At 40.2% G+C, this 13,358-nt stretch overlaps 1 protein-coding gene across 1 annotated transcript in view; it reads right to left on the bottom strand.

Moving 5' to 3' along the window:
* Positions 1 to 13,358, bottom strand: part of CARMIL2 (capping protein regulator and myosin 1 linker 2) — a 1,059,949-nt gene that overhangs the window by 750,647 nt on the left and 295,944 nt on the right. The window contains exons 13-15 of the mRNA XM_075188807.1: positions 12,370 to 12,479; positions 10,140 to 10,217; positions 9,985 to 10,061 (exon numbers count right to left, since the gene is read on the bottom strand). Of these exons, the coding sequence (XP_075044908.1) occupies positions 9,985 to 10,061; positions 10,140 to 10,217; positions 12,370 to 12,479 (265 nt within the window). The remainder of the gene's footprint in view (positions 1 to 9,984; positions 10,062 to 10,139; positions 10,218 to 12,369; positions 12,480 to 13,358) is intronic.

Below are 13,358 nucleotides of genomic sequence, written 5' to 3'. Positions count from 1 at the left end.
TTGCTCCATTGCTAATTGTCATTGCTGAAATAGAAATAATAGGGCTGGCAGTTTTGGTCTAAATCTGCAATCACATTGTACTGTGTTATATAGGCAACACAAAAAGGAGAGGTCCATTGCTCCATTGCTAATTGTCATTGCTGAAATAGAAATAATAGGGCTGGCATGTCACGGTCGTCTGTATTTGTTGATCCGATTCGGGACCCTTGGGTCTAGCTGGAGCAGGACTGAAACAGAACCTAGCAGCTTGGATGATCTTCCTGCGCTGGAGCAGGACTGAAACAGAACCTAGCAGCTTGGATGATCTTCCTGCTCATGTTCTTGCTGAATGTAGAATATTGCAGGGGAGTGAGCAGTCTGGAAATGCTGACAGGAACAGAGCACTTGGTAATGCTGACAGGAACAGAGCACTTGGTAATGCTGATAGAAACAGAGCACTTGGTAATGCTGAGAGAAACAGAGCACTTAGTAATGCTGACAGGAACAGAGCACTTAGTAATGCTGACAGGAACAGAGAATTCAGGATGCTGTCAGGAACAGAGCAGTTAGTAATGCTGACAGGAACACTGGAACCTGGAGCCAAGAACTATCCTCTGGAGAGAAGTGTGTTGTTCTGGCGTTTAACAGATCACAGCAGCAGGTTTAAATAGGGTGTCCCAAACAACTATTGGCTGTACAGTTCATGTGATCAAAGCTACTGAATCTGGTTGGTCTGGAATGATCACCTGACTGCATCCAAGATGGCTACGCCCATGCAGCAGAACAAACAGTATGTGTTTGTTTACAAACGGAGGTGTGGAGGATGGGAATGCTGCAGATGACCAGAAGGGACCCAGGTAGCCGTGATATGACAGTGGCGGATGAGGTAAGTGCGGCTAAGATCCTGATGTGTGACAGTACCCCCTCCCTTACGAGTGGCCACTGGACACTTAGATTGGGGCTTAGTTGGAAACTTGCAGTGAAATTTTTTGATGAGAGATGGAGCGTGAACATCAGAAGCTTTGAGCCAGGCCCTCTCTTCTGGACTATAACCCTTCCAGTCGACTAGATTATGTAAGGTCTTATGTCGAAACCGTGAGTCAAAGATTTCTTTAATTTCATATTCGTCACAATGTTCAGTCTGCACTTCAGGAGAAATCAGTTTGGGTGTATAAAACCGATTTAGTACCAGTGATTTTAAGAGAGAGATATGAAAGGAGTTAGGTACCTTGAAGTAAGATTGTAAATGTAATTTATAGGACATTTGATTGATGAAGTAAAATGGTCCAATAAAGCGAGGAGCGAATTTCATAGATGGAACTCTGAGGCGTAGATTGCGAGTAGACAGCTAGACTCTGTCTCCAGGATTCAAGCTTGAAATGGCTCGTCGCTTGTCGGCTTGAATTTTGTAGCGTTATGATGCTTTAAGTAGAGATTCCCGTACTTGGCACCAGTGGCCTGCAATATTCTTTAGGAAGACTTCAGAGGCAGGTACTGAGGCTGTAGGAAGTGGAGTAAACAAGGGAACCCTGGGGTGTAGGCCACAGACAGCATGAAATGGAGTGGAAGCAGAGGATTCGTGATAATGATTATTATGAGCAAATTCTGCCCAAGGAAGCAGATCTACCCAGTCGTCTTGAGAAGAGGATATGTACAAACGGAGAAATATTTCTAGGTCCTGATTGACTCTTTCCGTTTGCCCTTTGGATTGGGGATGATAGGCCAAAGAGAAGTTTAGTTTGATCTGTAGTGCTTGGCACAAGGATCTCCAGAATTTTTCCACAAGCTGAACTCCTCTATCTGTGACGATTTCTTCAGGACAACCATGCAAATGGAATATCTCCTTTCTAAATAGCTGAGCCAGTATAGGTGCTGATGGGAGACAACGGAGAGGAACAAAATGCGTAATTTTGGAGAAACGGTCAACGATGAACCAGATGGTGTTGAAATTATTAGAATTATGCAAATCAGAAACATAGTCCATAGAAATATGAGTCCAGGGTTTGGTGGGAATAGGCAGAGGAAAATTTGACCAGCTGAAGATTGTCTTGAACTTTTATGTTGGGCATAGCTGCCACATGCGGAAACAAATAGCTGAACATCCTGATGAAGCCTGGGCCACTAGTAGCTTTTCGATATGAAAGATTGAGTTTTGCGGATGCCCGCATGATCGGCAAATCTGGAACAATGTGCCCATTGGAGCAATTTTTTACGCCGATTCTCAGGAACAAAAGTTTTCCCCTGGGGAGGTGTATTGTCAGGTCTACTGACTGCAATGCTGAGTGGGCTGATAATAGGCCGCGGATCAACAGTGATGGAATCATCCTCTTTGACCATAGAACGTGACAGAGCATCGTCCTTGCGATTTTTGGAACCGGGACGGAAGGTGACATGGATATCAAATCGAGAAAAGGATAGTGCCCATCGGGCCTGACGTGGATTCATGCACTGTGCAGTTTTAAGACGAGCTCCCTCAAGTAAATGCCTCCACTCTTCAAGCGCCAATTTGATGGCAAGCAGTTCTTTGTCCCCTATGGCATAATTTCGTTCAACTGGTAAAAAATTTCGGGAGAAGAACCCGCAGGGATGCCATTGCTCATCAATTTTATTAATGTAATGTTGAGGCTGGAGGTGGAGACATGTGTGTTTATTAAATGGGAATGTTATTTATTTAATGTCTGTGGTTAGGATAGAGGGAATCAGATCTACCTAATAAATGGGAATGCTATTAATTTAATGTTGGGCATGGTTTGGAGGAAGGAGGCTTATTTATTAAATATAAACATTAACAATTTAATGTCAGGCGCCAGAATTGTCTCTTTCCCAAGGCACTAAAATATTTAGATAAAATAGTTCCCAGGTGCAGGAATATAATACTTGAATGTTATATAGAATACATTTATTATAAACCAGTGCACTGGATATGTTGGAATAAATCCACATAATATATTCCAATCGGAAGTATGTCTAGATTTGGGTTCTGGGTACCATCATAGCAGCATTCATTAATGATTACTCATTTTATCAATAGCATGTTCATTTATCTATACTTGCAGCCTTTTCAATAGGGCATTATGCAAGCTTGCCCTCCTCCCTCTCCTTTTGGTTATGTCCATCTATTATCAACAACACATTTTTAATATAAGGAAGTAGGTATCTACTTCAACTACGAGCAATTTACTATTAAATAAAATCAGAACATCGCAACAACATTATTCTTGTGCTTAAATGTGTGCGAGTGAGCAGATTGATCTAAGACTGGCTAGATACAAGCTAATTATCAACATTTATTTCTGCGCCTGGGAACTATTTTATCTATTATTTATTATTTTTAGGGATTGGGACAAACCCTACCACCATTCCCAAAGGCAGCAATATACACTAAGTAAGGTAGCGCGGGTTCCATACCATTGAAACACTAAAATATTTAGTCATGCCTCTGCATCCAAGTACCTGTGAGAATTTCACACAAGAAAAGTGGCTAGCAATAGGTGAAGATATTGCATACACCTTGTTCTAAGAATGTATCTGATGTCCAGTAGGAACCCTTAAAATTACACCTTTTTTGTCAGTTGTCAATGATTTGTGGAAGTATTTCATGATTTTAACCATGTTGCACTGATATGCAGGTACCAAAAAATGCCTTCAAATATTATTTGGTGTTATCCTGGTTGCCAGTAGAGATGCACAGGCTAGGTTCCCCGAGAACCGAACACACCCGAACTTAACAGATCCGAGTACCGAGCTGAGCCAACTTACGCTCGCCCTAGAAATTGAAAACGAGCAAAATGTCGGATCTCGCGTGTTTTGGATTCTATAAGTACCGCCATCCACGGCGATCCAGCGCCATTTTACAGAGGTACACAGAAGGGGTAGCACGGTTCTTGGCAGTCTCTAGTGCACTTGAGCAGTATTATAACTAGAAGAGAAAGAGGAGGGGTAGCAATGTTTTTCAAAGTCTCCAGTGACATTCAGGACAGCTCCATTGCTCCATTGCTAATTGTCATTGCTGAAATAGAAATAATAGGGCTGGCAGTTTTGGTCTAAATCTGCAATCACATTGTACTGTGTTATATAGGCAACACAAAAAGGAGAGGTCCATTGCTCCATTGCTAATTGTCATTGCTGAAATAGAAATAATAGGGCAGGCATGTCACGGTCGTCTGTATTTGTTGATCCGATTCGGGACCCTTGGGTCTAGCTGGAGCAGGACTGAAACAGAACCTAGCAGCCTGGATGATCTTCCTGCTCATGTTCTTGCTGAATGTAGAATATTGCAGGGGAATGAGCAGTCTGGAAATGCTGACAGGAACAGAGCACTTGGTAATGCTGACAGGAACAAAGCACTTGTTAATGCTGAAAGGAACAGAGCACTTGGTAATGCTGACAGGAACAGAGCACTTGGTAATGCTGACAGAAACAGAGCACTTGGTAATACTGAGAGAAACAGAGCACTTAGTAATGCTGACAGGAACAGAGCACTTAGTAATGCTGACAGGAACAGAGAACTTAGGATGCTGTCAGGAACAGAGCAGTTAGTAATGCTGACAGGGACACTGGAACCTGGAGCCAAGAACTATCCTCTGGAGAGAAGTGTGTTGTTCTGGCAATTAACAGATCACAGCAGCAGGTTTAAATAGGGTGTCCCAAACAACTATTGGCTGTACAGTTCATGTGATCAAAGCTACTGAATCTGGTTGGTCTGGAATGATCACCTGACTGCATCCAAATTGGCCACGCCCATGCAGCAGAACAAACAGTATGTGTTTGTTTACAAACGGAGGTGTGGAGGATGGGAATGCTGCAGACGACCAGAAGGGACCCAGGTAGCCGTGATATGACAGTGGCGGATGAGGTAAGTGCGGCTAAGATCCCGATGTGTGACAGTACCCCCTCCCTTATGAGTGGCCACTGGACACTTAGATTGGGGCTTAATTGGAAACTTGTAGTGAAATTTTTTGATGAGAGATGGAGCGTGAACATCAGAAGCTTTGATCTAGGCCCTCTCTTCTGGACTTTAACTCTTCCAATCGACTAGATTATGTAAGGTCTTATGTCGAAAACGTGAGTCAAAGATTTCTTTAATTTCATATTCGTCACAATGTTCAGTCTGCACTTCAGGAGAAATCAGTTTGGGTGTATAAAACCGATTTAGTACCAGTGGTTTTAAGAGAGAGATATGGAAGGAGTTAGGTACCTTGAAGTAAGATTGTAAATGTAATTTGTAGGACATTCTATTGATGAAGTAAAATGGTCCAATAAAACGAGGAGCGAATTTCATAGATGGAACTCTGAGGCGTAGATTGCGAGTAGACAGCTCGACTCTGTCTCCAGAATTCAAGCTTGAAATGGCTCGTCGCTTGTCGGCTTGAATTTTGTAGCGTTATGATGCTTTAAGTAGAGATTCCCATACTTGGCACCAGTGGCCTGCAATATTCTTTATGAAGACTTCAGAGGCAGGTACTGAGGCTGTAGGAAGTGGAGTAAACAAGGGAACCCTGGGGTGTAGGCCACAGACAGTATGAAATGGAGTGGAAGCAGAGGATTCATGATAATGATTATTATGAGCAAATTCTGCCCAAGGAAGCAGATCTACCCAGTCATCTTGAGAAGAGGATATGTACAAACGGAGAACTATTTCTAGGTCCTGATTGGCTCTTTCCATTTGCGCGTTGGATTGGGGATGATAGGCCGAAGAGAAGTTTAGTTTGATCTGTAGTGCTTGGCACAAGGATCTCCAGAATTTTTCCATAAGCTGAACTCCTCTATCTGAGACGATTTCTTCAGGACAACCATGCAAATGGAATATCTCCTTTCTAAATAGCTGAGCCAGTATAGGTGCTGATGGGAGACAACGGAGAGGAACAAAATGCGTAATTTTGGAGAAACGGTCAACGATGAACCAGATGGTGTTGAAATTATTAGAATTATGCAAATCAGAAACATAGTCCATAGAAATATGAGTCCAGGGTTTGGTGGGAATAGGCAGAGGAAAATTTGACCAGCTGAAGATTGTCTTGAACTTTTATGTTGGGCATAGCTGCCACATGTGGAAACAAATAGCTGAACATCCTGATGAAGCGTGGGCCACTAGTAGCTTTTCGATATGAAAGATTGAGTTTTGCGGATGCCCGCATGACCGGCAAATCTGGAACAATGTGCCCATTGGAGCAATTTTTTACGCCGATTCTCAGGAACAAAAGTTTTCCCCTGGGGAGGTGTATTGTCAGGTCTACTGACTGCGATTCTGAGTGGGCTGATAATAGGCCGCGGATCAACAGTGATGGAATCATCCTCTTTGACCATAGAACGTGACAGAGCATCGTCCTTGCGATTTTTGGAACCGGGACGGAAGGTGACATGGATATCAAATCGAGAAAAGGATAGTGCCCATCGGGCCTGACGTGGATTCATGCACTGTGCAGTTTTAAGACGAGCTCCCTCAAGTAAATGCCTCCACTCTTCAAGCGCCAATTTGATGGCAAGCAGTTCTTTGTCCCCTATGGCATAATTTCGTTCAGCTGGCAAAAAATTTCGGGAGAAGAACCCGCAGGGATGCCATTGCTCATCAATTGGTTTTTGGGAAAGAACTGCCCCTACTCCAACAGAAGAGGCATCAACTTCCAAGTAGAATGGACAGGTTAAATCTGGTTGCCTGAGTATGGGAGCAGAAATAAATGCTTGTTTCAGAAGCTGAAAAGCAGTTTGGGCTTCTTCAGACCACTTGGCCGGATTAGCTCCTTTCCTGGTGAGGGCAGTGAGTGGTGCTACCACAGTAGAGTAGCCACGAATACATTTTCATTAATAGTTAGCGAATCCCAGAAATCGCTGTACTGCCTTTAGTGTAGATGGTTGAGGCCAGTTAAGAATAGATTGCACCTTCTCTGGGTCCATACGGAGACCAGTCCCCGAGCTGATATACTCCAAGAATGGAATGGATTCAACTTCGAAGGTGCATTTTTCAAGCTTGCAATACAGTTTATTCCTTCTGAGACGGCTGAGGACCTCTTTAACATGTCTTGCGATGGGACTGGATATCAGAGGAGAAAACAAAGAATTCGTCCAAATATACCACTATAGTGTGATACAGTAAGTGACAGCGGCGTATGAGGTAAGTGCGACTAAGATTCCGATGAGTGACATGGCAGGCTTGGTCTAAATCTGCAGTCAAATTGTACGGTGTTTACATGGCTAATACGCAAACAGGAGGGCTCCATTGCTCCATTGCTAATTGTCATTGCTGAAATAGAAATAATAGGGCTGGCAGTGTTGTTCTTAATCTGCAGTTACATTGTACTGTGTTATCAAAATGGATTCACAGAAGTACACAGAAGACCAGGAGCACCAAGCAGCTGCTGGCACCAGTCATGATGGTAGTAATCCCTCTACTTCATCTGCTAAAGCCTATGTTAAAGTGCATAGTGTTTTTAAGTCAAGGAAACAAAAATGAAAAAAAAACACCTTTAACCTTGGTCAAGAAAAAAAAAGACCTGTAATCCAGGCAAAGGTATCTGTAGAAAAAAAAAATTACCAACATGCCATTCTACACACGTAGTGGCAAGTAAAGAATGAGGCCTTTGCCTTTCTCTATGAGTGCTAGTTCTGCAGCTGTCACTGAGGCATCTTCTTGTAAGGTCAGTTATGACCAAGCAAGACCTTGTCATTCTGACTCCAAAAGTGGTGTTCAAATACTTTTACATGCAAAAGCCGAGCTGGAAGAAAACAGTAAGACATTAGAGGAAAATGTATATTCAGATTCAGAAATGACACATAGTTAGCTTGTTTTGTGGGGGCACAAACAAACCAAGCAGATCAGCCTCAAAAGTCGCAATCCATGTCGCTGAAGTGCTTGGTTTGGTAAAGTGTGCATGTCCTTTTTAAGATCCAACATAAGGGTGGGTGGGAGAGCCCAAGGACAATTCCATCTTGCACCACTTTTCCTTTCAGCTACCACTGTGTGCCAATGTTACCTACATGTGCTATATACTGTTGTGTGCTTTGCAAAAATCTTAGACACCCATTGATGATGCAGATGACTCAGCACAACATTTTGACATCTGGTCTGGTCTACTGTAAAAGAATTGACCAGAATAGGTAACTCCTCTGCCTTAACTCCACCTGATCCTACTATCAACTATCAACATCCAAAGAATGGTGGAGGATTATTTTAAAAAAAAATTGAACGGTATAAAGACAACAGTTTTATTAACAAAGAACAAAGTTGCTTGCAGAAGTAATGTAAGCATGGATGTTTAAATAGACTTGTATATGTATTACTCAAACCTTTCACTTTGCTGCTTTTTCATCAGTACTGCACAAAGTGTTTGTAATCTGCATTTTACGTCACATCAGGTACCTAACTATATTATAATGTTTTGGGAATTGGGGTTGATTCGAAGCTCAGTGATGAACTTGCTTTTTGCTGTGAATTGCAATGCCTCTTTTAGTGTCTGGCACCCTGGATTGGTCTTGGTCTGAAAAAAAAGCACACATCCTGGGGGGGAGGGGGGGGGGAAGGGGGAGGTCAGCGCTTGTTGCCTTGAAAAAGTCCAGCTAGGACGAAACGCGTTGGGACACGCCCACTTCACGTAACGTCAATCTGACAGGCACCACGAGGGATTCCCTACAGAACTATGCCCTGCACAGCTCTAACTCGCAGGAAATAAGAACGATCACACCACCTTGCCGCGCGGCCGCTGTGAGGAATCATAACAGCAAGTACTTAAACTCGAGCATCACTATTTTTATTTTTATTTTTATGCATATACTTTTTAATTTTTATATTTTTTCAATAGGAGAATAATTGTACCTCCTATCAGTCGGTGTCATGGCAACACCATATACATCTGCACCATAATTAGGACGGCTATAACTCTACACCAGTCTCCTATATCTGCTATTTTATTCGGATCAAATACTAATCCACTACATGTACAATTGGCTGGAGGCCATCAATTCTAAATGTACCATCTTTATGGTTTGACTGTTCACCACGTATATGGTTATTAATGATTGGTATTTAAACATGTTGATTTACCATTGTATTTTTTATTGATTGTATATAGTGTTATACAGGCGGATTTTAACCTAATTTGTAATAATTGGTATGTATTAAATTGTATCTATTTGCCATTTTTTGCACTCAGGTTTTTTACTAAAAACTGTATTACCAACAAATTATTATTTATTATTGATAACTGGTTCTATATCAGTGAGGTACATATAGACAATGAGCGCCTAGTTAATTCTGGCATTAAATTTTGTTTATTGAGGGAGGGATACCCTCAACTGGAGCAGCTCTTGCAGTACATTTCTAGAGAGCGCGATCCTTCCAAACTAGACATGTATTAGCTGTAGAATTACCACCGTTATTCAAGGAACGGGTGGAGCAATCAAATGAACCATAACGGATTTCATGATCCAAGGACAATTCCATCTTGCACTACTTTTCTTTTCTGCCACTGCTGTGTGGAAATGTTTCTTAGATGTGCTATGAACTGCCGTGTGTTTGTGTCATTGCTCTGTCACTTAGCATCCAGCCCATTAACTGCAATATTTGTTTAAAAGTGTATGAAAATAATATAGTTAACTGTGAGGTGGTCAAAATTGACTGCGAATGACTTCAAATTAGTGTTATTGAGGTTAATAATAATGTAGGGAAAAAAAAGCTAAATTATTTGATTTTAGAAAAAGAAATAGGGATTTTAGAAAAAAAATAGGGATCCAAAACCCAAACCAAAACATGCAAGGGTTTTGCCAAAACCAAAAACAAAACACAAAGTTAATTCAGATCCAAAAGCAAAAGCAAAACCAGAACACAGGGGTCAGTGAACATCTCTAGTTGCCACTTGCCAGGCAGTCATGTGCAAGCACACAATTGTGAAATAAGTAAAAAAAGACAGACACACTTTTTCACTTATGCCAACCCAATGTATTTGTATTTTGCCATCATAACTTTATTATGGAACATCCATTACATCTCAAAATTAATTTAGGGAAACTTACCTGTGTGAATATATATTTCTTGAAGCATTTAGATAGGACAGAGTTGTGCAGCAGCCATGGAGCAATGATCCAAGAAGCTAAAAAAGAAAAAGTTTACCATATTATTCTATTTAATGCAAAGAATTGATCATGACAATTATTCAACACATACTTACAGTGTCTAAAGCACAGTCTGTACCAGAAAGGTTAAGGTGACATAGTGAGGTGCAACGACTTAGGAAATTATAGAGATTCTGAAATATAAAAAAACAAGGAATCATGATTACAGGAATGACAGGTTCTGGAAAACAACTGTACAAGAAATACTGTGATATTGAGAAAAGGTAAAAGTGCTACTTGGTCATTATACATTGTTACTAGTACACTATTTAGGGCTGAAGTCATCGTTTGAGGTATGCATGAAATCCCCCTCTATGAAAGAAGAGAAATTTACAATTACTATAAAACATATTCACCCCCTTTACTATTTTGCATAGTATCAAAATGAATCAAGTCTGGAATTATGACTGCTGCTGATGATGATAATAATAATAATAATACAAAATAATTTGTGTTGTGTAGTAAAGAAGACTCTAAAGGGGGTATTCAATTGACGGCGGGATCGCCGAAAACCCAGCGCTCAATAAATATTACCGTTAATACGGTAATCCTGCGTGTAAATACCGTTAATACGGTAATTTACTCGCTGGATTTCAGCTCGCAGCTCAGGGAGCCTAGAGCTGAAATCCAGCAAGATATTACCGTATTAACGGTAATACTTTTCGAGCACGGGATTTTCGTGGTAGAATTACCGTATTAACCTGTTTACTTTTTGAAAATATCAAAAGGGTCTCATAGTTTTTATAGCCACTGTACCATGGCATTGCCATCTGAGGAGTGTAATTGATCACTTACCTTTTTTGTATCTGTTTACCTGCATGTTTTCATGTCATTGGGACCATGTAACCAATGTATAATATTATTTAATTGTGTTTAAACATCTTTCAATGCTTTTCACAAAGAAAGAAAATATATCTGACATGTGTTCTTTTACACAGGCACAACACTCCACAGTGGCTTCTAATATCCTTTTATTATGCAAAAGACATTTCCATGTCTGGAGATTTAACTATTTTTTTGTCTGAACTGTGCATTTTATTGCATACAATATTAACAAAAATCATTATATTAGCACAAATTGTAAGCCTGCAGTTAAGAAAATGAATAGTCCACATTCTGTGCCACGTTAATTTGAATACATCAGTCTTGTTTTGACCTTTTAACACCAGCATTACTGTATGGTTCTTCCTAGAATGCATGGTGCATTTACAATATAGATTTTATTGTACTGCATATGCTATTTATTTTTACCATATGACACTGTGTATCTGGTCCTCCACCATGTAGGTCCAAAAATGTGGCCCTCAACACATAATATGTTGGGCTGCACTGGTTTATAGACAGCTGAAATGTTGAAACCATATACACTGGTAATAGAGTACATATAGCCTGTACACAGCTGCACATTAAATCAATATCTGCAAAGACAACATAACCAGACCTCTTCTGGGCAACTATAAATAATTTGTGAGAATTAATAAGAAAGTGAAAATCCATGAACTAGCAAGATCATGATCACTGTGCTTCTGTGCATTTTTCTGTGGTGTCAGGAGCTGACACAATACTATTGCAGCAGGATTCACACTGTCTGGATCTACCACCATTTTTCCTCATCTCAGTAGTGACTCGTTCCTAGGCAGCCAAGCAACATCCCCTGGCATCAGGCGTCCATATGATCACACTCTGTGTGAAGCAGACCAGGTGCACTTCCTGGAGCTGGCTTAGTTACTGGGTCTTTCTCTGTCCACTGCCAATCCTGACCATGACTAAGTTTACTGTAAATATCTCTAAATGCTGCTCGCCCTAACCAGCTAGTTTCTGAATTATTTCCAGTATATCCTCACTGAACTGGCACATGCTTACATCCCTAGTACTGAGAGTTAAGTCCTGGGGGCATCCATGTACCTGTGAACATGTAGCTCTTCTAAGCTGCTAAATGTGAAGACCATGAATGGCCAGGAACTTATATAGTTCCTGGTGTCTTTCCTAACATAAGGAAGTTGCCAGCAATCTGCACATTGACAATAAATGATCACATGGCAGGCCTCAGCAACATCTAATTTAAATAATGCCTGAAGCATTTTTGCAGGCAGCTGTGGATGGAGATGAAGGAGCAAAGCTTTATAACTAGTCTTCTCAAGAATGGTTTGTTCGTTTGTTTGTTTGCTTGTTAGTTAATGAAGGTACACTGCAAATACACTTAAATTGTTTGGAACTGCACAGCAAGTGAACTTTAATATTGATAATTAATGAGTCAATTTTAGAGAAATAAGCATTTTAACTCACAATGGAATCCTCTGTCGCAAGTATACCATGATTTCCAGACAGGTCGAGGTGGCAAAGAGAATTGCTGAAGTTTTCATTAAAAGCAAGGGACTGAAATAAACTGTTCATACCTAAGAGAAAGCACAAGAGAATAAAACACATCTGTTCATAAAAAGCAGTTATGTATAAAAATTACTCCATTATAAGGTACTTTAAACCTTTTTATACAGTACCAAATTGAAGTAATGAGAAATAATTTTTGCAGCAATTTTCAATATTTTATGTTGTGGTGTTGGTCAGGTGTAAGCACACTTCTACCTTTTGAAAACATTTTAACATTCTCTGGACATATAACCTATAAATTAAATTCACAATTAATTTAATAACTGGGGAAGGTCAGGTTGCCAGGTTGCATAGGGAGAATAATTTGTAGCAGAAAGAGACATCTATTATGTCACTATATAGGTCATTGGTTAGAACCTATCTTGATACTGTGTTCAATTCTGAAGGCCACATATCTTAAAGGACATAAATAAATAAAAGTTTTTACAAATAAAATCAACTAAATGGTGCATGGTCTAAATCACAAAACTTACAAGAAAATTCTAAAGGATCTAAACATGTATAGCTTGGAACAAAGACAGGAGATGTGGGTATAATAGAAGCTTTCAGATATAGTAAGGATTTTAATAAGATAGAGGAGTGAAGCTATAAGTATTATAGCAAGAGAACATGCCTTTAAACTGAAGTGTTTAGGGGAACTCTGAGGAACAATTACGTCACCAAAAGAGTATTGGACAGATGGAAAAGCTTCCAAACAGATTTTGTAAAGGCTAATTTGGTAAAGGATTATACTGCAAACACGGATGGGTTATGTATAAAGCTATATGAAATCTGAAAAAAACTTAGGAACAAAGAGGGTCCATGACAACATGGGCTGAATAATTCATATCTGCTGTCAAATTCTATAATTAAATAACAAAGTTGGGATATTTTTGATATATTTCAAC

The sequence above is a fragment of the Mixophyes fleayi genome, chromosome 10, assembly GCF_038048845.1.
Source record: "Mixophyes fleayi isolate aMixFle1 chromosome 10, aMixFle1.hap1, whole genome shotgun sequence".
Lineage (NCBI taxonomy): Eukaryota > Metazoa > Chordata > Amphibia > Anura > Limnodynastidae > Mixophyes > Mixophyes fleayi.
The sequence above is the reverse complement of the archived record's forward strand: the minus strand, read 5'-3'. Positions and strand labels throughout refer to the sequence as shown.